The following is a 27,060-nucleotide window of genomic DNA, read 5'->3' on the forward strand; positions in this document are numbered from 1 at the left end:
TAACATAAATGAACCCCCCCTCCCCTGACCCCTAACCCTACCCCAGACATCGTTATGGCAGCGTCGGGGGATCAGGGTGAGAACAGGAAACCTTTTAAACAAGCAGCATGTACAATAATTATAATAATGATTCAACCTCATTCACTTTATAAGAAAATAAAACACGTCAACAGAAGGTTTGGTGAATTTTATTTTGGACTTCTTTACGTTCATCAGATCAGGGTTAGGATTTGTGGTTTGAGAAATGAAAAGGTGTCTTCTCGTTTCTCGTCACATAAATAAAAGTGTTAGTAACAGAAGTTAATTCATTTCTTCAGTAAAATGCGGATCACGAACTTGCCCCACTTCCCGTTTGGATCGGCACAAACTTTGGAGCCGTTCTTCCTCGTCACTCTGCAGGAAAAACAAGATTCACATTTCTCACGTCACGTTTGGATTTATTTCGTACCTTTCATTATTTCTCAAACACACTCGATGACTTTCAGGAAAGTGATGAACCTTTCATGAGGAATTAAAAAAAATGGAACCGGTTGATTGGTTCTACTCACATGATTTCAATCTGGCGACAGTGACCTGAAGCTGGAATGACCTCGATTCTGCTGATGACTCGGACAGGGATGGGGGCTGAGGTCGTCCGTATGCAGAAACATCCCGACCCCGGAGAAGCTGAACATCGAAACATAAAGTGAATTTCTCTGACCACAGTTTGGTCACAAGCTGAAAGCAAACCAGCGCTGTACCCACTTTTAAATCTTAACTCTGTATTTATTTGTATTTGAATGTATCCTCACACAGTGTGATGGGGTTTGTTTACCTAATGGGAGGGTTAGGGTAGCATTAGCTCTTTATGCAGCTCGTCAGTTTCATGAATGTGTTGAAATTATGTTAAATGACATCGTCCCTATTAAATACATCAATTCAATAAGTTAGATTTGTTCACTCTCTCAGAGGAAACACGTTCAACCTTAAAGAACGAACGTCTGTGCAGGTTTCTTCCTGTTCCTTTACCAAAGTTTACCTGAGCGCCGAGAGCAATTAGAGGAGGCGTTTAGGAGAAACTTTAACCGTTCATACGTAATGGAACAGGAAGACTCTTCAAAACAGGCTGGAATCATTCAGACATTACGACTTTATCTACTGAACACTTGAATGTGGAAACGTTACCTTGCAGGCCGACGATGAAGCAGAGAGTCAGCGTTGTCATGACGATCAGCCGTGTGGACGTCATGTCAGCAGTAGTGTCGATGTGAGAGTGAATGAAGGAGAGAGCGTATATAAAGACGAAAACAGGAAGTGTGTAGTTACCAGACTTTACACATCAGCATGCAACTGAATGTGTGTGTGTGGGTGTGCGTGCGTGTGTGTGTGTGTGTGTGTGTGTGTGTGTGTGTGTGTGTGTGTGTGTGTCTCTGTCTGTGCGTGTGTGTGTGTGTGTGTTTGTGTGTGTGTGTGTGTGTGTGTGTGTGTGTGTGTGTGTGTGTGTGTGTGTGTGTCTCTGTCTGTGCGTGTGTGTGTGTGTGTGTGTGTTTGCGTGTGTGTAAGTGTGTGTGTGGGGGTTGTTAAATGAAAATCATGGGGACTTTTTTTCTAAAAGCAATGTTTCCCCTACCATTATATTGGCGGCCCGCCCCCCCCAACAGCACCCCCCGCCCCCCGATGGTCAAGTTCATTTTATTTTATATATAGCTCCAGATCACAACAGTCATAAGGATAGCTTTCCTATAGAACAGGTCTATACCTCGTCCCTTTATTAAACAGACTTAATAGCCTTATGTTATTTATCTTATTTACATGACGGCATGTCATTTCTGTCTCTACATGGTCGCGCGTTGTTAGGTGGGGGTTGTTTCTGCTATATAAATCCAATGAAGAAATCATGAAACAGACTGTAGGGTGAATTAGCCTAATGTGGCTTCTGGGAAGTATTGCAACATGAAGCTATACATTAAATCCACACCCAGTACTACTTTGAAATCCCCAGGATGTCCCTTAGTCAAACCCAAAGAGAAAATCCAGTTAGCACACTCATTAAAGAAATAGTATACATATCAGTAGTCTTAGTGCCAAATTGTCTCGGACAATCTGCCAAATTTCCTAATGTGGGACAGTGCTGTTCTAAATGTGGGATACTGAAAAGTCTATGTTAAAAGGCCTAAATCACCTTAATTCAAGTATGAAAACCTCTCAAGTCTGTCACACTCAAGTCTAAAATGTGTAATCCAATGTTCTGTAATTTTACCACTTACAATGTTATTGGTGTTACAAAACACTAAAAAAGGACAATTATAGTTTTGATGCATTTAGTAGAAAGACAATAGGCTATTATATCATCATATCTGACATGCAGAGAAAGCAGAATGTAATTAACATTTTATGCATTCATTTATTTAAAGAATTGCAATTTTACTATGTTAAAATATTTTCTATTCCATGCGTCTGTCCTGAATAAAAGAAATACTTAGCCAACTAACACCAACACTGTTTTGTTGACTAGTTGATTAATTGATCGACAAGTCTTCAAAACTGGGTTTTTCCACATAGAAATATGCAACATTACCAATTTAATCATATCTTTACCAGAGATGTACTAAGGTTTCTTAAAAATATGTCATTCAGTATGGAAAAAACGACCAATAAGTCAACAAATAGCTCCACTAAATAGGAAACGCATACAATCATAACAGGCATATTTGAATGCAAAAAAACTGTCCCATATTAGGCAAATCATACTGTCCCACTTTAACATGTTTCCCTAAAGTGGGAAATTTTATTTAAAATAACAAACATAGAATTTATTTAAAACATAATATGGTATTTTTTGATGAACAAGCATATCATAAAAACATCCAGATATAAAAAAAGTAGCATTGTTTTATTTACAAGAACTGTATATCCTTAACATTAAGTTTGTCTAAACAGTATGTCCCTGACCTTTGAGTTTTCTTCATGCTGTGTACTTCCTTTTTGAAGCTTGTATCATTCTAATCTATGATCGGACATTTGAGAAGTCATGTTATTTTGATCACATGACATCACAACTTGTGTTTATTGACTTTAATTTGTTGTAGGAAGTCACTGTCTGATGAACTAAATTCTGTGTGCATTACAGACATCTCGTTGTAGCTCATCAGTTATAAGATAACACGTTACTGTCTGTTTGCACTGAAATGTGTCTTGCATTACAAGCTCAGAAATCCTTGCATCCCAATCAGATCACATCACACTGAATAGACAGAACGGAAAAATTACATTTAAAATCGCAGTTCAGCAGTGACATAAATATATAAATAATGTTAGGAGATTGTCCTTAGTTTAAAGTGCTCACAGTCCTATGTGCAGCCCAGCTCAGGTACATTAATGTTTGGGAATGTGTGAGGTTGAGTTTGGCCTGCCTCACTACTACCCTAACCCTCTTTAACAGTGATATGGAGTGAGGAATGAAAGCGTGTTTGTACTTGTTCCTCTTAAGCCCTGTTTCCACTGAGCGGTCCGGTATGGATCAGTACAGTTTGTTACGGTTTGGTTCGGTAAAGCCTGATCCTGTTTGCGTTTCCACAGCCAACCGTAGTTACCGTACTCTTTTTTTGGTTGGCGGTGTGAAAGCTAGTGATGTTACGGTTGACACCAAGGCTTTGAAGCATGTGTCGAGTAAGAGGGGCATTTCTAGCCGAGGCCCCGTATCGAGGCTTGTGTCATTTTCAGAGAAGCGCGTCATCAATGACAAACGAGGCCTCATTTCGAGTAGAACTACGTCATTGATTTGTTTGTGTTTTGGGCTGTGGATAAAAGGAAGCGAAAGCCACTTGTAATGTCTCCTCGTGAGTTTGCGTTAGTTGGTTGGTTGTTTTGTGAGAGTTCGTGGTTGAGAGTTGGAGTTTTGGTTCGATTTTTTAGAGAAATGGAGCCTGCGAGAAAGAGCAAAATGTCTCCTGTTTGGGAGCATTTTGAGTTATTATTTGTTCAGCGGTTGCTGGAGTCAAACCCGACCCTCTATGTTGACGTGGCGCCGCTATAACCATTCTGCCACTAAGCTTTCATGAATCAACATGCTGTATCGCTTCAATTAGTTGTTATTATTTCTGTCACTATCATCATTATCTGTGTTTATTATCGATGACTTATTATTTTGATTTGAAGGTGAAGTGCTTGGTGTGCCTTAAGGAGCTTTCTTTCAATCTTCCTTTTTTTCCTGGACTTGTAGTTAACATAGGCCCTCAAACTTGTTGAACAATAGATTTATATATATTATTGTTTAATAGGCTATATCTTGATAGGAAATCATAAAAAAAAACAAGATCACCGAATGATAATATGATTATATTGACTAAGGTAGGCTATGTTATAAAATAAAAATGTGAATCCTTATTGGTTACCGCAGTAGTACAATTTGCTATAACATGTGATGTGATCTACTGTATAATAATTTGGCTGCTCTAAATTGTTTTGACCAGTAGGTGTCACTAGTGTACACTGTGTTAAATGAGGCCTCGAGTAATTAATCTATTTGCGATATAATTGGCTGGAAAGCCTCATTGCTTCACAAAGCCTCATTTCGCCATCACTAGTGAAAGCTGGATGCCGTAATATCATAGCGTGACATCATAGCAGCGCGACACAGTATACCCCGCTAATAAATTAGACGAAGAAGAAGAAAGTGACACAGTAAACAAAGAGCAACAATGGAGGGCATCCAGCCATTCGTGGTCTTTCTCATTGGCTGTTGGTTCTTTGTTACAAAAAACAATGAAGCTTTGTTTCAGACGAGGCCGCGAGGAAAAATACAGCCGTCCTCTATTACCGCTGTCGCACAGGAAGTGACGATCATTTCGACCAATCAAGGGACTGCAGTGTTTAGTTCCAGCTTTTAGGGTCGGCTCGGTAGACTTGGCACCCCAGCAGAAGGGTAGCAAAAAGTAGGACGGTAAGGGACGGTAATATGGGGACCTTTCCCGATTTTTGATAGTGGACACGCCACAAAATGTGCGCCGTACCGTGATGAACCGAACTGAACTGCTTGGAGGAAACAGGGCTTTACAGTTTGGCACCCTAAAGCGCCTCCCAGAGGGCAGGAGCTGATACTCCTCATGTAGGACATGCAAAGGGTCGGAGGATATCTTCCCAGCCAGTCTGAGGGTGTGCTTAGTGCAGCTCATGAGGAACGAGTGCTCAATAGGTTGACCCACCATCTTTGAGCAGATGCCCAGGAGTCTTGGTATCCTAGACTTTAGCTGGATTGAGAGGCTGCAGAACCAGACAGGGCCTCTGTATTGCAGGACACTTTGGATGGTGGAGCAGAAGAATATGTTTTAGGATCGTCTCACTGGCTCCGAAGGATCTGAGTGTCCTCAGAAAATAAATCCTCTGTTGGACCTTGTTACAGAGGTGTGTCCAGGAAAGAGCACTGTCTACATACACTCCCAGATATTTAAAAGATGACCACGGTGTTGGGGTTGTATCAAGTCAACTTTGGTTATATTCTTTAATAATTATACTTAATTATTAATAATATAAATAAAATATCATTAAACTATGTTTAATCTCGTTTTGGGGCACCAACCTGTAATCAGGTAAATATAACCAAAATATCACTCAAATCAGTCTCAAATTAGTTATTTAATTACTAATATTATTAATAATGAATAACTATATTTAATAAATTGAAGGCGTGAAATCCGTACACAAAGCCTTCGCACCCAGCTTATATCACAATGTAAATACAACCAGTAACCACAAACAACTGCTCTCTTAAATTATAACAGAATTTATTTAAACAAAGCAACATCAATCCAAAATCAATGAACTTAATTAAACAAATAACTATTATAAACTAATCTAAGCAACAAACATTATCAAGCAAGACTTGTGGAAGGGGTGTGAATGTAGGTGTGTGTGTGTGTGTTTGTGTGTGTGTGTGTGTGTGTGTGTGTGTGTGTGTGTGTGTGTGTGTGTGTGTGTGTGAGAGAGAGAGAGAGAGAGAGAGAGAGAGAGAGAGAGAGAGAGAGGGGGGGGGAGAAGAAAGGGGGGAGATGGCTTCGTATCCACGTGGTCGTTCACGATGGCGCAAACCTAACAAAGACCTGGGTGCGTGTGTGCGTGTGTGCGTGCGTGCGTGCGTGCGTGCGTGCGTGCGTGCGTGCGTGCGTGCGTGCGTGCGTGGATGAAAGGGAGAGAAAAGGGGGGGGAGATTACTTCGTCCCACGTGGTCGCCCTTCCCATGGCGCACACCTAACAGAGACCTCAATGTGGCCTTAAGGTCTAAAAGAGACTGAGTTCGGCCCTACACGATCTGTGTCTCTGAGGCGTCTGGATGGTTACGAGTGAATAGATCTGTGTGTGTGTGTGTGTGTGTGTGTGTGTGTGTGTGTGTGTGTGTGTGTGTGTGTGTGTGTGTGTGTGTGTGTGTGTGTGTGTGTGTGTGTGTGTGTGTGTGCCTACGTGCGTAATGGCGCGGTGGTGGAGTTGGTCTCCAGATGTACGTTTACACGGGAATATGTGTGTGTATGTTCGTAGAGAGGGAAATAAAAGAGAATAAAAGAGAATAAAAGAGAATAAACGAGAAATGCGTGCCTGAAAAGGCCGGATCACAGTCCGACTCCCGCGCCACAACTCGGAGTAATTCCCTTCATTCACAGAAACAAACCAATAGCCGAATTCAAGTTAATACAGCTTACACTGGCCTTTCTGATCAGAAGAGTAATACCCGGTTATAACGCTGTTACACTAAACACATATAGGACGCAGCAGTCCGAAACAACAACAAGAGTTTTAAACAGTTAAAACTCAGGACGCAGCGGTCCAACAAAGATAAAAATTACAGTTTCTGCTTTGATCAACAATTGTTAAAAACACTCTCTAAAGCTAATTCTGCCCAGACCTAATTAAGCCTCACTTGTGAATCGCTTTTTCCGCGATTGGTGAAAGGAAAAGAGTCCGGCGATGGAGCAGATCTTCTGTCCGTCCTGGTGCAGAGGCGTCTGATGGCGGCGAGGGTCGCCATCAGAGGTGATTCAGTGAATCACTCAAATGAGACTTCCCAATGAGATCAAGATCTCTTTCAGAAGGCCCAGAGGTCAGCAGCACAGGTCATGATAAATATTACATGATTAAAAAACAGTTTACAAACTATAAGCTAAGAGAAAACAACAATTCAAACCTTTATTTATTCTCGAAAGAACACAGAGGCACAGTTAAACAAGCAAAAACATAACAAAACCACTTTGATCCATTAAAACAATTGGAAACAAAGTGGCTAGGAATCAAATTCCTAAACTCTGGAAGAGAGGGAAGAACTCCAATCCTTAGAGCTTGCTGGACGGCATTCTATGATTACAATATGCAAATTGGTTCACAGATAAAGTGCAGAGACGTGAAGACAGATTACAATTTAGAAACACTTCATGCTCTGGCAAATGGTCTCACGTTTTTTTTTCTTTTTAAGATCGAGTCAATAGGCTTCAAGTTAAATGAGAGCTGCCATTTTAATAATAATAATGATACATTTTATTTAAAGGCACCTTTCAAAACTCTCAAGGTCACCTTACAAAGCAGAGATAAAAACAACAAAGTCGGGGCACTGGTGGCATAGTGGTGGGTTCGCGCGCCCCATGTTTGGAGGCTGTGGTCCTTCAGGCGGGCAGCCCAGGTTCACGTCCCACCTGTGGCTCCTTTTCCCGCATGTTATTCCCCGCTCTCTCTCTCCCTGGTTTCCGGCTCTACCACTGACCTGTCTCTCCATAAAAGGCACAAAAAGCCCAAAATATAAATCACGAGGAGCAGACAGTTTTAAAACATCACCAGGTATACCTGCGCACCTTCAAGGATGGCCTATTAGATTCAGTGTACAGGTCACAGTGATGAGTAAGATGTGAAAACAACATGAGCTTTGTTTAAGACCAACATTATTTCCCTCAGACAAGACTGGACAACATTGAATGCTGACTGCAGAAACTGAAAAGCTTGTGCAATAAGTTTAAATCCTATTTATCAGATTGATCTCAGTTTGTACATGTTAATGATGAGTCCTCTATGCACACCAAAGTTAGCAGTGGAGTGCCACAACAATTAGTGCTTGGACCGATTCTCTTTACATTTTATATGCTTCCTCTGGGTAATATTATGAGAAAACACTCCATAAATTGTCATTGTTATGCAGATGATAATCAGCTATACATATGAAGCCCGATGGCACCAATCAGTTCACTAAAGTACCAAAGCAGATATGTGGAAATGTTTGAGGAACAGATTTAGACTGAGGACTAAATCAGGAACAGAAAATAATCAAACTCAAGCAGAGCTGTACTTCTTTATTTACACTCATGACCACATCCTTTTCTGGTAAGTAATTATCTGGGGGACTTCAGGCCTCTCCTCCATTCCCTAAATTAGACTGGAGTTCCTGTCTATGAAAATGAAACTTACATTTAAAAAAGCACAGTCATTTAAAGTAAATACGGAACTCAGATGGATCGATGGTTCCCGTGTCTCAGTAAAAGGAAACCTACTTTGCAGGTTACACTTTATTATTTTACATGATATGATATAGTTACTGGGTTCCTCTCAAAGAAGAGGTGCTCCGGTGCGGTCAGCGTTATCGTTGATGATGAACTGAACTGTGTGTGGTCAGGCTTGTTTAAATGCTGTCTTCAGTGTTACTGTGTTGACTGCTCTCCTTATTGCTTCATGAGAGAAAGTACATGTGATCTTAAAACAGGCATCCCATGTTTCTCATGTCTTTTTTGGATCCACTCTTAGAAATTCCCCCTGTTAAAAAACGGTAAACAACTGGCAGTAGGGTTGCCAGGAAGTTACTGTAAAATTAATGGTATATAGCTGTTGCTACCATTTTTGTAAATACAGCAAAAAGCTGTTATTTCAAATGTTAACAGTAAATACTGTTAAAAGGATTAACTGTTTAATACTGTTTATTTACACAGATTTTTACTGTGAATTGTAAATACTACACCTAGCTATAGATTAATTTCCTTCTACCAAAATGGACACAATATATTTATTTTCTAAACCTAGTGATTTGATAAATGATTCCTTGCATGTCAGGTTATAAAACACCATGTTTTAAAATAATAAATAAACAGTGCCTTTAAAATTTCTCCTTCCAGACTGAAACTGCCACAAAGATTCTGTAAAGGGAAAAAACAACATTAGAACAAAAGCAGCTCCAGCTGAACAGTGAACATTAACATATGGACAATCCTTTCTAAATATTCTCCATATACAAGTAAAAGTATGAAGTAGAACTAGTATGAATAAAAGCTGAAACAAAGAAAAAGTGAATGTTTATGTTAGCTAACCTTACCATTCTAGTACCACCAGGCAAGCAAGTCAATTTCATTATAGCCCGCTTAGTTAACTACATTACAAGAAAATGTTTTGTTTTTGGTCCCATTTAGCAACTGTTAAGATCTGTATTTCAAGCTAATGTTAGCTGGCATAGAATTCACTCACTGCGTGTGTGTCTGCCTGCAGTGTTTCTCTGTAGTTCCAAATCTAGCTAACGTTAATGGTTGATGGTTTTTGCCTATTCTAACTAGCAAAGCAGTAAGGCACTCACCTCTTAATTGTCAGGATGGAGATGGATGACAATCTGACAAAGCCAACTCCACTGTCCTTTCAACCATGTGGTCTCACAGCTGTATATTCGTTTTAATAATAAAATGTTGCATAGGGTTAGGAACTCAAAAATTGTGACTCTCGTCACCGGGAGCCGGTGGCAGGATTTAATGTACTGGCCATCACTGTCCCCCAACGAAGCAGGTCTACTTCTCATTCAAGCGCCTGGGATGCATCGTGTCGAGCTTGGAGATCCAAAGTCTCTCAGCTCTCTGTCTCTGTGCTACAGTCCGTTTGGAGTTAACTTCCAGTACCGTGGCTTGTAAGGATTGCCGTCCATGGAGCACAAAATGTTTCACCAATGGGAGGTGATCTTCCTTCCTCCTTGTGATGTTGTACCTTTGTTGGGTGAATATGGTTAAAATAGTGTTACCAGTCTCACCCACGTATTGTAATCCGCATCGTTTACAACTGATCAGGTATACACAGTTTTTGGAGTGTGGGCTTCCCATATATTCCATTTTAAAAACATTTTTATTGTATTTGCTGCGCAACCAAGTTTGGAAAATTAGAAAATTCCACGTGACCTCTGGATTTAGGGGTCAACATGGGTTGGACTCTTGCTTTGACCAGGTAATCTTTCAGGTTCCTGTTTTTTCTGAACACTGCAATGATTCTGTGGTCTCGTAAAATCTCAGTTTCTGCGATGATGTTTTGAAAATTATTTTTAATAACTCTGACCAATTTAATCGTTGCTGGAGAGAAAGTAGTAACAAAGAGCAAAATAGAGGAAAGCAATTGGGGTTTTGTTTCCTGAAATGTCTTGAAGGACCTTCTAAGAAAGCAGCGGGAATACCCTCTGGTGGCCAGTGCTAAGAACAGTGTTTTAGTGGCCTGTTTAAAGTCCTCTTTGTCGCCACATATTCTGTGAAATCTCAGCAGTTGAGACTTTACCAGCCCAGCATAGGTGTGTTTAGGATGGTGGCTAGTTTTGTGGAGTAGAGCATGACTATCTGTCTCCTTGAAACATACTTTAATGTCCAATTTGTTTGTTTTCTGGAAATTTTACCTTTGTATGTGGTAGTGTCAAGAAAGTCTACCGAGGTGTAGCTAGTGGTAGACTTCAATGAAATGGACGCATTGTGATTGTTCAGAGAAAAAGTTATCAAAATCCTCCTTACTTTCTTTCTTTCTTATTCGTTTCTGATTGCACCTGGAGAGAGAAGATGAATATTTGTGAAACAATCTGCATTTCATAATAAAGTGTTTTATTTAAATATTATTTTCTCTTCTGAGCAGTACAGAAAACTCAACTCAATAGTTTTCCTTGCAACCAGACCTACAGCATGCACACATATCTATTCAGTGAGGACTTCTTTCACAAAATGCATTCATGCTCTTAGACATCAATACTCTAAAGGCAAGAGCTTAAAACTATTAATGACAACAGGAGGAGGAAAATAAACATGTTAATCTACTATGGTGAAAGCTAACTAAGTACAGAAATGTAAATAAATATAAAAGTAGGTTTTGTGTCCCAAACAACGTAGCCTACTATACAAAAGAAGAAGTGTATTTTCTTAAACTGGTTATTTTCTTAACATGAATAATCTGTACCTTATAAAAGTACAGTGGAAATAACGGATGTTAACTCGAGCTAGGAATCATTGACGTTACTATCATCCATCAATGATGATCCACCAACCAACACCTCTCACTCAATGCAGACTCTCAGCTGTGAACTTTGCTTTTTTACTTCCTTTATATTGACATGCACCTTAACTGCCTCTGCTTTATCTGGTCTCATGCACTACATCACTTTATTCTATCCATTTTATATCAGTATTCATACAGTTCTGGTTAATTTATTCCTGTTGTTTCTTATCCATCATTGCACTACAGTCACTTTATTTATCTCATTTTTACCTTACAGTTATATTGTATATATTAGTTCTGTTGTTCCATTATTCACCATGCACCTTATAACTTATCATTTAGTATTTGCCTACTTGCACATAGCTCTGTATATATATATATATATATATATATATATATATATTTATTTCTCGTTTACTGCACATAGTTCTGTTTACATCTGGTCACTACTACACATAGTTATGGTTACATCTGTTTACATCTGTTAGTCCGATCACTGTCCACTCATATCTACTCCTTTATATTTTATATTTTGTATTTTTAAGTTAAGTTTAAGCTTTAAGTTGTATTTAAATTGACACTTTATATTTAGGTTAAAATGTTTTGTCTACTTGCACTGTTGTTAATTTACTGCTCTGTGTCCCCCCGGGGACAAATAAAGTTTTTTGAATTGAATTGAATTGAATTGAAATAACGAGCTATCTTAACTACAACAGATAAATAATTGATCCGTGCAGCACGTTACCTCTGTGTCTTTTTCACATTTTTTCTCCTCTTCTTCTTTTTCGTCCCTGGGCTCCGAAGCCTTTGTTGTTGTTGTTTTTTACATTATGGATGTTTATAGACTTCATGTTAACCAGTATGGTCAGTGTCACTTACTTCTAATAAATCACCTGCCCTCCTCCCCCACAACGAGCAGGTAACGAGCAGGTAACGAGCAGGTAACGAGCAGGTAACGAACAGGTAACGAGCAGGTAACGAGCAGGTAACGAGCAGGTAATGAGCAGCTGTGTTGTGATGTGCCGGGTCAAGCAGAAGGCAAGAAAATAGAGCCTTTTTAAGTGTGTGATAGTTGTGTTTTCATTACTAAATAATAGCATGAAAATGATATTAGATAAATAATATTTAGTGATATTTAAACTAATTTTTCCTTCTATTTCTTCTTCTTATCTTCAACTTTTCTGCAGCTCTCATTTGGGTCGCCAGCGGCGCCCCCTATGGAGGCTGGCGCCTCTAGCATTTGCCTATACTGCCGATGCCACTGGCCGGCCCTGGCCAGCATTACAGACTGACTGAAATGCGGGAGTGATGGGATGTGATATTTAGTCTAAAGTGTGTTGACCAAAAGTCATCATTCTCAACTACGGAATCTTTTGCCAAGAAAACACCAATGCACCTCGTAATCTCTCTTGCTCTTGCAATCGTTTGGGCAAGAGGGGCTGCAAACCGACTTGTCAGTGTGGGTTGCCTGTTAATGTGTTTTTAACAAGGGGAGGTGATTGGAGCTTCTCATTGTGGAGTGGATTAAATGCTGCATCATGTTTGTTGGGCTATTTGTGTAGTTCCCTGTCTTCTTGTAATATTTGCACACAGTTTTTGTCTTTTCTCTTATCTTCTCAGCTCTTTCATTTTGTCTCTGATTTATAAGACGGTGGTGTGGTCGGAATTTCAACATCTTGCACTGCAGCTGCCATGATAAAGACTGCTTGTTACAACCAGGTTACAACCAACCTCCTCTGCTCTTCAGGTGCTGAGGCTCACGAGAGTGATGTAGGAAGTCAAACAAGAGAAGCATGAATAGATGGCGCCCTCTGCTGTTTAAAAAAAAGTACTGCGATTCAGTTTTTCAGAGTATCAAAGTGAACGTTGACACCTTTGAATCAATTTTTAACTGCCTCATGATTAATCTTTACAGAAATGAAGAATGATGGGTGTGTCCTTTGATTACCTGCCAGATGTGGTATTTCCTGGTTTCAGTAGGACTCTTGACTCTGTCTCGTTCTGACGCAGATCTGTTCTCCGTGTTGAAGGTAAGAGACACTTTTCACTGTTTTTTAAGACTCTCTGTTTGATTTAAGTGTCAAAAGAGCTGTAAGCTAACAGTTAGCCACCATGTTCATTAGCTGCTCTGACTATAGTAGAAGTGCAGGCAACACAATGACTCTCAGTTAGCATGCAGGCTATGCTAACATGCTAAACAGTACAGTTTTACACAGCAGAGGGAGGGCGTGGAGTCTGTCCTCATCAGTTAGGACTAGAAATAATCACTCCATCAGCTCAACTGATTCCACAACTGAAACTGGACGGTTGCCAAGCAACACAAACACTCCTCTGCAAGTCAAGTCAAGTCAAGTCAAGTCATATTTATTATAGAGCACATTTAAAAACAGCTACAGCTGACCAAAGTGCTGTACAATACATTAAAAAAGAAAAAAACAACTTGAGATCACAATGTCCACAAGAGAGAAATATATATATATATATATGTATACATATATACATATATAAAGAAAGGATATATAAAGAAAGCAACAAAGGAACCTGAAAGAAACGGTCTATTCAGGACCAGGGGACTCAAATGCTAAAATATAAAAGTATGTCTTGAGATGGGACTTAAAAGAGTCAACAGAGGGTGCAGACCTGATGGAATGAAGGAGGCTGTTGCACAGCTTAGAGGCTTTTACTGAAAAGGCCCGATCTCCCTTTAGTTTGAGCCGTGAGCGGGGAACAGCCAGGAGGCCCGTGTCTGATGATCTCAGGCGCCTAGATGAGGTGTACGGCCTGAGGAGGTTGGTAATATATGGGGGGGCCAGGCCATTCAGGGCTTTAAAAACAAACAACACAATCTTATAATCGATTCTGAATCGTATTGGGAGCCAATGAAGGAACGCTAGGACAGGACTGATATGCTCCCTCTTCTTGGTTCCAGTCAGCAGCCTTGCTGCAGCATTTTGGACCAGCAATTGCAGTAGTCAAGCCGGGATGAAATGAGCGCATGGGTTACTGTCTGTAAGTCACTGAATGAGAGGATAGGTTTTAGCTTGGAAATTGTACGGCGCTGAAAGAAACTGGATTTGACAACTGGATTTACCTGCCGATCAAATGTAAAGCCTGAGTCGAAGATAAAGCCAAGGTTCCTGTCGTGGGGCCTAATGTGGCTGTATAACTGACCTAAGCTGTTGGCGACCTGTTTGATGATGTCGGGGGGGCCAAAAAGAACAGCTTCAGTTTTTGACTCATTTAATTGTAGGAAGTTATGGGCCATCCAGTGTTTTATGCCTTCAAGGCATTGTATAAGAGAGGTGAGTTCTGCGAGATTGTTTGGTTTGACCGGTAGATAAAGCTGAGTGTCATCTGCGTAGAAGTGGTATGAGAGGTTGTGCTTCTGGATAATTTGACCCAATGGGAGCATGTATAGTGGAAATAGTAGAGGGCCTAGGATGGATCCCTGTGGTATCCCACAGCTCAGACCAGATTGGGAGGATGTGGCGTTAGTTAAGTTTACAGAGAAGGTTCTGTTGTTCAGGTATGATGTAAACCAAGTCAGGGCTGTGCCCCCAACACCAACCCAATGCTACAGGCGATTCATTAAAATTGTGTGGTCGACAGTGTCGAATGCTGCAATAAGGTCCAGTGAGATCAGGAAAGCACAGTTTCCAGAGTCCATTGTAAGCAGAAGGTCATTGTGGATTTTGAGAAGTGCAGATTCTGTGCTATGGGCTGCTCTGAAACCTGATTGAAATTTGTCTAAAATACTATTATGATGAAGGTAGGGTAGCAATTTCTCCAGAATAACCTTTTCTAGCACCTTAGAAAGGAAGGGTAGTTTTGAGATGGGTTTGTAATTGGAAAGTGGTATGGGGTCCAGGTTGGGTTTTTTTTAACAAGGGCTGCACTATAGCATGTTTAAATGAGGGAGGAACAGCACCAGTTGACATAGAGCTGTTTATAATGGAGAGGATAAAAGGGCCGGTAATATCAAAGGAATCTTTGAGGAGCTTGGTACGTACTATGTCACTGGGGCAGGTGGCAGATTTCATTTTAAAAACCGTCTCTTTGAGTGAGGTTAAGGTGATAGGCTCAAAACAGTTTAACTGGGCAGAGCAGTTGAAGGGCGGGGAGGCTGAGATGTGCCTGGTAGGGGCTGAGATATTTTTTCTAATGCCAGCAACTTTAGGAAGTCTTCTGCTCTACTAAGGGGAGTGTCTAGAGAGGATCCAGGAGGGGGGCAGGTGAGAGAGTTTATAATATTGAATAGGACTTTAGGATTATGGTGATGTTTTGAGATGATATCTGAGAAATGTTTTGCTCTCGCTGCCTTGACTGCAATTTGGTAGCTGCTCTTTAAGGATGTCATATGAGATTTGGAGCTTATCCTGCTTCCACTTGCGTTCAGCTTGTCTGCAGCTCCTCCTTAGGGCTCTAGTGGATTCAGTAATCCAAGGCTGTGATTTAGGCTTTAGTTTTGTTATCTTGAGAGGAGCAATATGGTTGAGAATTGAGGAGCAGGTAGCATTAAATAACTTAATGTGATCCTCAGTGCAGAGTTCAGTAGGAATATTTTCAACGGACAGAGTATCTTGAGCAGCTAAGAAAGCAGCTGAGAATAAACTGGCAGTGGAAGAGTTAATGTAACGAGAGTAAAGCATGGGGAGGAGACCATTTGATGACAGGACAGAGAGAGACACATTAAAAATAATGGCACTGTGATCTGAAAGACAAAGGTCCATTATTTCCAAATTGTTAACAGGAAGACCACAAGACAAGACCAAGTCCAAAGTGTGGCCATGTTTATGAGTGGGACCTGAGACATACTGTGCAAAATTAAATGATTCAATCAGGTTTAAAAATTCACCGACAAGTGGTTTTGATGGACAACATACATGGATATTAAAATCACCCAGTATTAAAATTCTTTCAAATGATGGCACAATTTGCGATAAGAGGTCTGCAAACTCAGTGATAAAATGTTTATCTGATTTTGGAGGACGATATAATATGATGATAAGAAGAGGGTTTGCTGTACCCACTTTGTTTTTAAAAACTGCTGCCAGACCCCCGCCTCGTCCGTAGGGTCGTGGCGTGTTAAAGAAGGAACATTCATTTGGAGAAAGCTCAATAAGTGGACTTACATCATTGGAGTTCGGTCAAGTTTCAGTCACTAGAAGGAAATCTAGGCCCTGGGATGTGAAAAAGTCGTTAAGAATAAAAGTCTTATTTAGCACTGATCAGGCATTTATCAGAGCCAGTTTAATCGGGGCCGCATTACTGACGTGCGCTAGTGGCGTTCATGGCAGAGAGCGGAGGTTACTAGAGTTTACACCGCTGCAATGTTGAGTGGCAGATCGGGATTTTGAGCCTCGGTGATATCGGAAAGACATTTTTACTGGAATATTGAAAGTGCTAGAAGCCTCAAAAGGTCCAAGTCCTGCAGTTGAGTCATTTACTGTTACATTTCATCTTCACTGTCTGCTCCACCACTGCTCCTCTGTTTTCACTCTCAGACGGATAATTCATTTCACAGGAATAAATCATGTGACTCTTAGCAGAGCGATGAGAGTGAGTGCTGTCAGATGGGGCCCCCTTAGGACCCGATCACACAGAGACGCAACTCGCCTCAAAAAAACACCTGAACGCAGCTGAGGAAAGAACAGCTGGGAGCGCCTGTGGAGCAGGGCTGTGTGTGCATATGGGCGACCAAATGAAATATGTTTGCTCCAAGAGGAGGAGGGGAAAATGTCATAAAAAGCGGATGGCTTTGATTGGCTACTTTAAGTGACCTTGACGATCACTGCGACTCTGCTTCTTGATCAAAAAAGTTGAAAATGTTTAAACTTTTATGCGTACCCAAAAACTGCTAGAAAAATGTGTCTTGCAGCAGCAAAGAAGAGCGCCCAGCAATCACGCTGGCCCATAAGATAACCATGGTTTTGCTGGTGCTGCTTTCCCTTTTTGAAGGTGAACCAGGTAGATGTGATGTTTGTAGACTGACAGTGAGGTGATGATGATGATGATGATGATGAAGGTGAATCAGCAGCTTCATCTCTTTGTTTTCTCCACAGCTGAAGATCTTTGACTGGATGTGACTTCAGCAGCTGAACTCCATCAGTGTTGTTGTAGTGACAGAGTGCAGCTCTCCCAGCAGGGGGCGCTTTGCTATGGATCAGTGTGAGGACACAGAGGAGGGAGTCCCTCCCTCTAAAACCTCTCTGTGTGAGGAACATGAAGCTCTGAGGTGAGGATCTCTAACTGTCCATGACTCTTCTCCATGTCACAGCTCAGCACTCACATCACTCCACCTTCATCATCATCACCACCATCATCATCATCATCATCATCATCATTATCACTGTCTCATCTGCTGCTCACAGTAACTAATAATGTTGTTTTTTTTTGTATCAGGTTGCAGGAACAGAGACCAGACTCTCCTGGACCCAGCTGTGTGTCCATGAAGAGTGACCGGTCTATGGGTCGCTTTATTAAATTTAAAGATGGACGTCCGGCTGATGGAAGGTGAGATCTGAAATTGACAAAGAGCTCTGTTCTGCTTTTCTGTAGGCTCACTCTTTCATCCTCAGCCATTTACATCACTCTCAGTCTTCAGTCCATGTTCACCTCTCCCAGGAGTTGTACTTTTCTCCTGTTTCTCCTACTTCTCCACCAGAGGTCCTCAGAATTCCCCTCCTTCTCTTCTAGGGTTCAATAGCCCAGACCTTCCCTTCTACTCTTCTCACCTGTCTTCATTTTCCTCATCAGCTTCATTTAGTTTTCTCACCACTTCATGATCATTGTGTGCTTTGGTTCTATTTTGTGTTTTTTCTTTTGAAGTGTTTGTATTTGAACCCTGACCTGCCTGAAGGCTGTAAAATGTGGAAAATAATCGACAGTGTGATGGACTTCATGACTTCAAAGCAAAAACAGCCCTACTAGAAAGAAGCTAAATATTCTTAGACAAAGTCAAAATAATAGGCCAAACCTTAAAAAGAGACAAATCTGAGGAAAGATTTATTTTTGAGCTTTTTGTTCTGTTATTTAGAGACAGGACAGTAGATAGAGTCGGAAATCAAGGAGAGAGAGAATGGGGAATGACATGCAGGAAAGGAGCCACAAGTCGGATTTGAACCCGAGCCACCCGCTTGGAGGGCTACAGTCTCCCTGCATGGGACACTCACACTAACCACTAGGCCACCAGCACCCCAATTAAAGCATTTTTATTGAATGAACATTTTTGTTTTTCCCTCAGGTAGAATGAAAGTCCTCTCCTTCCTCACTCCCAATGATGACCAAAACAAACAGACATACTGTCCACAATATCAGATTTCATTCACTGAGAGTCTGCTTCTGCACGTCCATTTTAAAGCATGCACCATCAAGGATGGGAGCCACGGTTTAAAAACTGTGATTAGAGGATTATGGTCCATGAGGTGGATGTTGGATGTCCTGACTTTGTCCACAGCCCAGATCCTGAACCTGATGAGGTTCTGCTGGTGAGATGTTGGGCATTGAAAGCTTCAGGTCAAGTTCACTAACCTACCTGGTCCATACATCCTGCTGATCCAGCTGACCATTGTACTGATATCTGACTACACTTTCTCCTGGACTACATAGTTTAATACTTGATTCTTGTTTTAGTGAATGGTACCTGAGTCCAGCTGAGGCATGTTTAGTACATTAGGGATGATGTCATGGTGGTATACTGAACATTTGGTCCAGTGATCTTGGCAGGACACTGGTGAGCAGATGTATCATGAAGACTGCAGACAAAGATCTTTAAAGCTCTTGAGTGTTTTTACAAACCTTGTAGGATCCAAATACTGGACTTACTCACAATATAAAAACTACTGTGATGGTGCAAGCAGCACTTATTCCCATCTGAAGTGATGTCAGTCTGAAGACTTTGTCCCAGAAGTGAGTTCCAGGTTGAGGTTCCTGAAGTTGTTATGGACAAGTTCTTGATCTTTATCTGTTCTGTATCCTAACAGTAGTTGCTGCTCGTTGTAAATGCTGCTCGGTCTCTAAATGTACTATGGGAGGTAGAGCCTCCAGTTTTCAGGCTCCTCTCCTCTGGAATCATCTTCCAGACGGGGTACGGGAGGGAGACACACTCTGTGTTTTTAAGAATAAAATTAAAAGTAACTATAAATTTTATAGTTAGGGCTGGCGCTGGTGTAGACCAGCTCCTAGTTATGCTGCTATAAGCTTAGACTACTGGGGGAACTGGCACCTTGAGCTCCTATATCTCCCTCCTTCTCTCTCTCTCTCTCTCTCTCTCTCTCTCTCTCTCTCTCTCTCTCTCTCTCTGTGAGATCGTATTACTGATTGTTGCTATCTGTAAATCTCAGTCACTAACCACAGCATCTTTCTGAGCTGTGTTTATGTTTAAGTCGTATTCTGTTAACTTTACTTTCATCAGTCTAAAGAATTTGAGGACAGACACAGTGTTGGCTGTATTCTGAGTGAGATACTGTTCTAATAGAAACAGAGAGAACTGTGGAGAACTTCACCTCTACCTCCTGATTACTGATTATCCATCTGCCAGTTTAAACTGGAACAATCTGATTAAAAATGATCTTTCTTTGTTTATTTTTTTGTATCAGGATGCAGGAACAGAGACCAGACTCTCCTGGACCCAGCTGTGTCTCCATGAAGAGTGACTGGTCTAAGGGTCGCTTTATTGACTTTAAAGATGGACGTCCTGCTGATGGAAGGTAAGAATTAAAAATCAAGTTAATGTTATGTCTCTGTTGTTTAAAGACTCATATCTTGGCTCAGAGTTTCATTATATATATCCCGTTGTTTTCTTGTGTAATATGTCCTGTCACAGAGTTCAACAGGAGAGCTCCAACATTCACAGAGATCAATCAGACCAGCAGAATCCAACAGACCTGGACTCCATCTTTTTGGTGTGTTCAACACACTGTTAATTAATATACTACCATTACAATAATTTAATTCTAAGTTATTGTTCTGTTTAGACCAGCTGACCTGCAGACTAACAGATGAAACACATGTTGAGTTCCAACAGTTTATATTAAATATCCAGTGTCTCCTTCTGTTCCAGCTGCTGGAGGAGAACATCATCACCTTTGTGAAGAACGAGCTGAAGAGAGTCCACAGGGTTCTGAGTCCAGATTATCCAGAATGCTTAGAGAGTCTGAGTGAGGATGAAGAGCAGGGGAGAAGCTGTAAAGAGGCATTTTTGAAGATCACTCTCCACTTCCTGAGGAGAATGAAGCAGGAGGAGCTGGCTGACTGTCTGCAGAGCAGTAAGAACATTTTAACAGATTTAGTATTTTAGAAAAAGGACAAAGAGCTTTAAAGTTCCAAACTCAGATAGTCATGTCATCTATATCAGAATCTGTTCATTGATTTCAGTTATTTCTTTATTCAGGAACAGTCGCTGCAGAGTGCCGTCGTAAACTCAAATCTAACCTGAAGGAGAAGTTCCAGTGTGTGTTTGAGGGGATTGCTAAAGCAGGAAACCCAACGCTTCTGAACCAGATCTACACAGAGCTCTACATCACAGAGGGAGGGACTGGAGAGGTCAATGATGAACACGAGGTCAGACAGATTGAAACAGCATCCAGGAAACCAGACAGACCAGAAACAACCATCAGACAAGAAGACATCTTTAAAGCCTCACCTGGAAGAGATGAACCAATCAGAAGAGTGATGACAAAGGGAGTGGCTGGCATCGGGAAAACAGTCTTAACACAGAAGTTCACTCTGGACTGGGCTGAAGACAAAGACAACCAGGACATACACTTCACATTTCCATTCACTTTCAGAGAGCTGAATGTTCTGAAGAAGAAAAAGTTCAGCCTGTTGGAACTTGTTCATCACTTCTTTCCTGAAACCAAAGAAGCAGGAATCTGCAGGTTTGAAGAGTTCCAGGTTGTGTTCATCTTTGACGGTCTGGATGAGTGTCGACTTCCTCTGGACTTTAAAAACAACGAGACCCTGACTGATGTCACAGAGTCCACCTCAGTTGATGTGCTGCTGACAAACCTCATCAGGGGGAAACTGCTTCCCTCTGCTCACCTCTGGATAACCACACGACCTGCAGCAGCCAATCAGATCCCTCCTGAGTGTGTTGACATGGTGACAGAGGTCAGAGGGTTCACTGACCCACAGAAGGAGGAGTACTTCAGGAAGAGGTTCAGAAATGAGGAGCAAGCCGACCGAATCATCTCCCACATCAAGACATCCAGAAGCCTCCACATCATGTGCCACATCCCAGTCTTCTGCTGGATCACTGCTACAGTTCTGGAGGATGTGCTGAAGACCAGAGAGGGAGGAGAGCTGCCCAAGACCCTGACTGAGATGTACATCCACTTCCTGGTGGTTCAGTCCAAACTGAAGAACATCAAGTATGATGGAGGAGCTGAGACAGATCCACACTGGAATAAAAAGAGCAGGAAGATGATTAAGTCTCTGGGAAAACTGGCTTTTGAGCAGCTGCAGAAAGGAAACCTCATCTTCTATGACTCAGACCTGACAGAGTGTGGCATCGATATCAGAGCAGCCTCAGTGTACTCAGGAGTGTTCACACAGATCTTTAAAGAGGAGAGAGGACTGTACCAGGACAAGGTGTTCTGCTTCATCCATCTGAGTGTTCAGGAGTTTCTGGCTGCTCTTCATGTCCATCTGACCTTCATCAACTCTGGAGTCAATCTGATGTCAGAAAAACAAAAAACATCCTGGAGGTCTAAAGTATTCAGAAAAAAACCTGACCCAACACTTTTATATCAGAGTGCTGTGGACCAGGCCTTACAGAGTCCTAATGGACACCTGGACTTGTTCCTCCGCTTCCTCCTCGGTCTTTCTCTAGAGACCAATCAGAATCTCATACGAGGTCTGCTGACACACACAGGAAGTGGCTCAAAGACTAATCAGAAAACAGTCAAGTACATCAAGAAGAAGATCAGTGAGGATCTGTCTGCAGAGAAAAGCATCAATCTGTTCCACTGTCTGAATGAACTGAATGATCGTTCTCTAGTGGAGGAGATCCAACAGTCCCTGAGATTAGGACATCTCTCCACAGATAAACTGTCTCCTGCTCAGTGGTCAGCTCTGGTCTTCATCTTACTGTCATCAGAAAAAGATCTGGACGTGTTTGACCTGAAGAAATACTCTGCTTCAGAGGAGGCTCTTCTGAGGCTGCTGCCTGTGATCAAAGCTTCAAACAAAGCTCTGTACGTGCTCACATAACTATCCAGTTCAAATGTAGTTCTCTTTATTCAGAAATAACAACTATAGTTTGTAATTTATTTAATTTGTATTCTTCTGAATCCTCTTCAGGCTGAGTGTCTGTAACCTCTCAGAGAGAAGCTGTGAAGCTCTGTCCTCAGTCCTCAGCTCCCAGTCCTCTAGTTTGAGAGAGCTGGACCTGAGCAACAACAACCTGCAGGATTCAGGAGTGAAGCTGCTGTGTAGTGGATTAAAGAGTCCACTCTGTAGACTGGACACTCTCAGGTTAGTGTGCTGCTGATCCAGATTAGTCCTTTAAGATCACGTTTTCTTGAGAAATCATTTATTAAATGGGCCTTGGTGGTGGTTTAAAGTTTTACTGTATGTTTCCACATTAAAGCTGTAAAGCTCTGAGCTGGTTCTATAGCTCTCAGTCGTTTAGTCTGAGGAAGCTGGACTGGAATAAAAAAAGTTAAATATGAAGTTCTTTCCCCACCAACAAACAAACCATGGATAATGTTTGGAACATAAAGAACTAAATAATCTTTATTTCAGATGAAACAGTTCAGAACTGTTTCTACATCACTGCTGATGTCAAAGCAGTCTGTGTGTTTATCTCACGCTCTGTCTTACCTTCACTATTTGTCACCAGAGTAAATATTGATTAGTATCAGATTATGAAGTCTATTCTGTTCAGCTGCATGGTTATGACGGGATGTTACTGGTAAAACAGAGAAGAATGGACCAATGGATGTTAAGCATATTGTGCGCGCGTGTGTGTGTGTGTGTGCGTGTGTCGGTGTTTATATATGTGAGTGTGTGTGTGTGTGTGTGTGTGCGTGTGTGTGTGTGTGTGTTGGTGTGTGAGTGTGTGTGTGTGTGTGTGTGTGTGTGTTGGTGTTTATATGTGTGAGTGTGTGTGCGCGTGTGTGTAGTCTGTCAAACTGTCTGATTACAGGAGAAGGTTGTGCGTCTCTGGCCTCAGCTCTAAGCTCCTCCCCCCTGAGACATCTGGACCTGAGCTACAATCATCCAGGAGAACGAGGAGAGAAGCTGCTGTCTGCTGGACTGGAGGATCCACACTGCAGACTGGAGACACTGAGGTACAGACAGACACACAGAAGCTGTCTCACTGTTTCTGAATGATGAACTCTGCTTCTTGTCTGAGGCTGGATTTAAATGAAGATGTATGAAATAGATTCTGATCTGGTTTCTTCCTCCAGGTTGGACCATAGTGGACTGCACAGACTGAAGCCTGGTCTGAGGAAGTGTGAGTGTGTTTTAATTTCTCTTCATCAGAACACAGCAGCACATGTTGGAGTGTAGAAGAGTAAATGCTCTTGAACAATCAGACAGAGACTATGGCTTGTGAATAGAGGATTTGTTTATTTCTCTCTGAGAAGTTAATAACAATAACTTAGATTTATATAGCGCCTTTCATGAAATGAAATGATGCTTTACAAAGTGTGTGTGTGTGTGGGGGGGGTGTAATGGGAGACAACAAGAGAGGAATAGAAAAACACAAACAGAGAAGAGAAAGGATAGAAACGCTAGACAAACAAATGAAGGAGAAAGGGAGTGGGTGATCAGCTGAGGGGAGTGTTAGATGAGGCTGAATGCTTTGGTGAACAGATGGTGTTTGAGGACGTTTTTAAAAATAACCAGGGGTGTCATTTATGAAAGAGTGCGTAAAATTCATACTAAAAATGTACATGTGCCAAAAACCCGGAAATGGCGTGCGCACAAAATGATTCAGAGTTATAAAACCGTTCGTACGCACACCTGCACGCAATGTTCCCTTTATAAATCACGATCCACCTGGAAATGTGCGCACGTAGATTAGTCCCATGTTCCGCCCTCTACACGCCCACATTCAACCATAAACGGTCAATGCTGTTGGGGTTGTATCAAGTCAACTTTGGTTATATTCTTTAATAATTATACTTAATTATTAATAATATAAATAAAATATCATTAAACTATGTTTAATCTTGTTTTGGGGCACCAACCTGTAATCAGGTAAATATAACCAAAATATCACTCAAATCAGTCTCAAATTAGTTATTTAATTACTAATATTATTAATAATGAATAACTATATTTAATAAATTGAAGGCGTGAAATCCGTACAGAAAGCCTTCGCACCCAGCTTATATCACAATGCAAATACACCAGTAATCACAAACAACTGCTCTCTTAAATTATAACAGAATTTATTTAAACAAAGCAACATCAATCCAAAATCAATGAACTTAATTAAACAAATAACTATTATAAACTAATCTAAGCAACAAACATTATCAAGCAAAGGCTTGTGGAAGGGGTGTGAATGTAGGTGTGTGTGTGTGTGTGTGTGTATGTGTGTGTGTGAGAGAGAGAGAGAGAGAGAGAGAGAGAGAGAGGGGGAAGAAGAAAGGGGGGGGAGATGGCTTCGTACCCTCGTGGTCGTTCACGATGGCGCAAACCTAACAAAGACCTGGGTGCGTGCGCGTGTGGATGAAAGGGAGAGAGAAGGGGGGGGAAGATTACTTCGTCCCACGTGGTCGCCCTTCCGATGGCACACACCTAACAAAGGCCTCAATGTGGCCTTAAGGTCTAAAAGAGACTGTGTTCGGCCCTACACAATCTGTGTCTCTGAGGCGTTTGGATAGCGTAATGGCGCGGTGGTGGAGTTGGTCTCCAGATGTACGTTTACACGGGAATATGTGTGTGTGTGTATGTGTTCGTAGAAGGGGAAATAAAAGAGAATAAAAGAGAAATGCGTGCCTGAGGAGGCCGGATCACAGTCCGACTCCCGCGCCACAACTCGGAGTAATTCCCTTCATTCACAGAAACAAACCAATAGCCGAATTCAGGTTAATACGGCTTACACTGGCCTTTCTGATCAGAAGTGTAATACCCGGTTATAACGCTGTTACGCTAAACACATATAGGACGCAGCGGTCCGAAACAACAAGAGTTTTGAACAAAGTAAAACTCAGGACGCAGCGGTCCAACAAAGATAAAAATTACAGTTTCTGCTTTGATCAACAATTGTTAAAAAATCTTCTGTCCGTCCTGGTGCAGAGGCGTCTGATGGCGGCGAGGGTCCCTTACGGCGAGAGCGGCTTCGTTGGTTCTCTGTCGAGTGGGAAGATGTCCGTTGATGTCCTTTTGTTGCAGGACGGAATAAGACCGTTATCTTTCTGATAATCTGTTATAGTCTGACGCTCTCCGAGAAACTGAGATGCGTTCACTGGACAATCCGAGCTCGGAATTTAGAACACTGCCGGCCGCGGATTACCTGCGCGCTAAAAACTTAAAACAAAGGAAGATTGTTGCAGGAAACAGGAGATCTTCTTGGGTCTCCGAGCACCAAAGGTCAGTGCGTGAAAGAGGGCGAGCAATGGAAGTCTTGGAGCTTTGTAGCCTGACCTCCATGGGGGGTCTACCTCAGGTCCCCTCCAATGAGGAGAGAGAGGTTCCGGTCCCCCCTTTACTTCACGCATAGGTGTGAAGTACCGCGGGGGATTCTGGGATTAAGAGTCCTTTTAGGCCTCTTTGTGATCTCAGTGAATAACTCAAATGAGGCTTTTACAGAGGTGCAGGCCCAAGTCCATTGTTTGACTGTCCTAAGCCTGCGTGGCCCAACATCCCCCCTTTGTCCTGAAGAATGGGATTGCGGGTCGCGGTCTTTAGGGCAAATAGGGCCAACAGTCCATGTGTTAGGAGACAAATGTTCAAATAGTTCGTGAGCAAAAGTCTATACATTTTGAGAGGCATTCGGTCTGGGCAGACACTGAGGCAAAGTCTGGGCAGACTGTCTAACTATGTCTAAAGCTAGGCATAAAACATAACCAGGCATTAGCAAAGCTTTGCTACTCAAGGTGCATTCTTTAACAAAACAAATGAAACAAACAGACAAGAGGAGGGGAGAAAGAGAAGAGTATAAGGTGTAGGTTTGTGGGCTAACTCCTAGCCTGGGCAGGAGTAAGCCTGCGGGAAGGTGTTTGTGGCATGTAGGTGTGTAAATGTACATGTACATTATGTGTCTCCCTACCAATGTCAAAACACAAAACAGGGACTAGGAAACATTCATGTCGGTAGAGTGACATTGTTGTGTTTCTAGAGTGGAGGCTACACCCCCACTCCTATGTGGAGTCAGAATCAGGTTCTCTGTAAGCGAGGGAGTACTTAGGGAGCTCGTAGGAACTCCGATTATACCTACCCTTCTGTCTCAGACTACGGCCATCCCGAGAGTTCCGTTCGGATCTGGTAGTGATCAGTTCTCCAGGCTGGAACCTACTCTGTGGTTGAGTCCCACCTTCACCCCCCTGGCTCTGTTCTCTATTCTGCCGGTGATATGGTCTCTTATTCCTTGCACGAGGCAAGTTGTTGCCCTCACGTGACACGTGACGTAAGCGTGTCTGCCAAACCGCCTGTGCGAATCTCTTGATCTCTTTCATACTAAGCTGATGTGTACGACTATGCAGGGTGACATCTGAACGCACGCAGCCATGCAGATTGTGCATGAAGATGGACTTGAAAGTTGGGTTCTCTTCCAAACCTGGAGCCTCACGTCCCTGGAAAAATGCAGATCTTAGTCGCCAGTAATAATCTTTGGGGGCTTCGTGCTTCTGGTGCAAGACACTGAAAGCACTAAGAAGG

At 41.9% G+C, this 27,060-nt stretch overlaps 2 protein-coding genes across 2 annotated transcripts in view; one reads left to right on the forward strand and one right to left on the reverse strand.

Annotated features, from left to right (window-relative positions):
• Positions 1-172: 172 nt before the first annotated feature.
• LOC110003583 (interleukin-8) lies at positions 173-1,297 on the reverse strand. Its single transcript, XM_020659150.3, has 3 exons — positions 1,165-1,297; positions 549-666; positions 173-393 (listed from the first exon to the last, which is right to left on the reverse strand). The coding sequence occupies exons 1-3, from the start codon at positions 1,226-1,228 to the stop codon at positions 306-308; spliced, it is 270 nt and encodes an 89-aa protein (XP_020514806.1). The 5' UTR covers positions 1,229-1,297; the 3' UTR covers positions 173-305.
• An 11,927-nt stretch (positions 1,298-13,224) lies between these two features.
• LOC136181089 (NLR family CARD domain-containing protein 3-like) overlaps positions 13,225-27,060 on the forward strand; it is a 119,177-nt gene continuing 105,341 nt past the window's right edge. Inside the window, exons 1-6 of the mRNA XM_065961359.1 lie at positions 13,225-13,253; positions 17,286-17,458; positions 17,626-17,736; positions 19,821-19,931; positions 20,048-20,126; positions 20,285-20,489. Of these exons, the coding sequence (XP_065817431.1) occupies positions 17,382-17,458; positions 17,626-17,736; positions 19,821-19,931; positions 20,048-20,126; positions 20,285-20,489 (583 nt within the window). The 5' untranslated portion in view covers positions 13,225-13,253; positions 17,286-17,381. The remainder of the gene's footprint in view (positions 13,254-17,285; positions 17,459-17,625; positions 17,737-19,820; positions 19,932-20,047; positions 20,127-20,284; positions 20,490-27,060) is intronic.

This window comes from Labrus bergylta, chromosome 2, assembly GCF_963930695.1.
Source record: "Labrus bergylta chromosome 2, fLabBer1.1, whole genome shotgun sequence".
Lineage (NCBI taxonomy): Eukaryota > Metazoa > Chordata > Actinopteri > Labriformes > Labridae > Labrus > Labrus bergylta.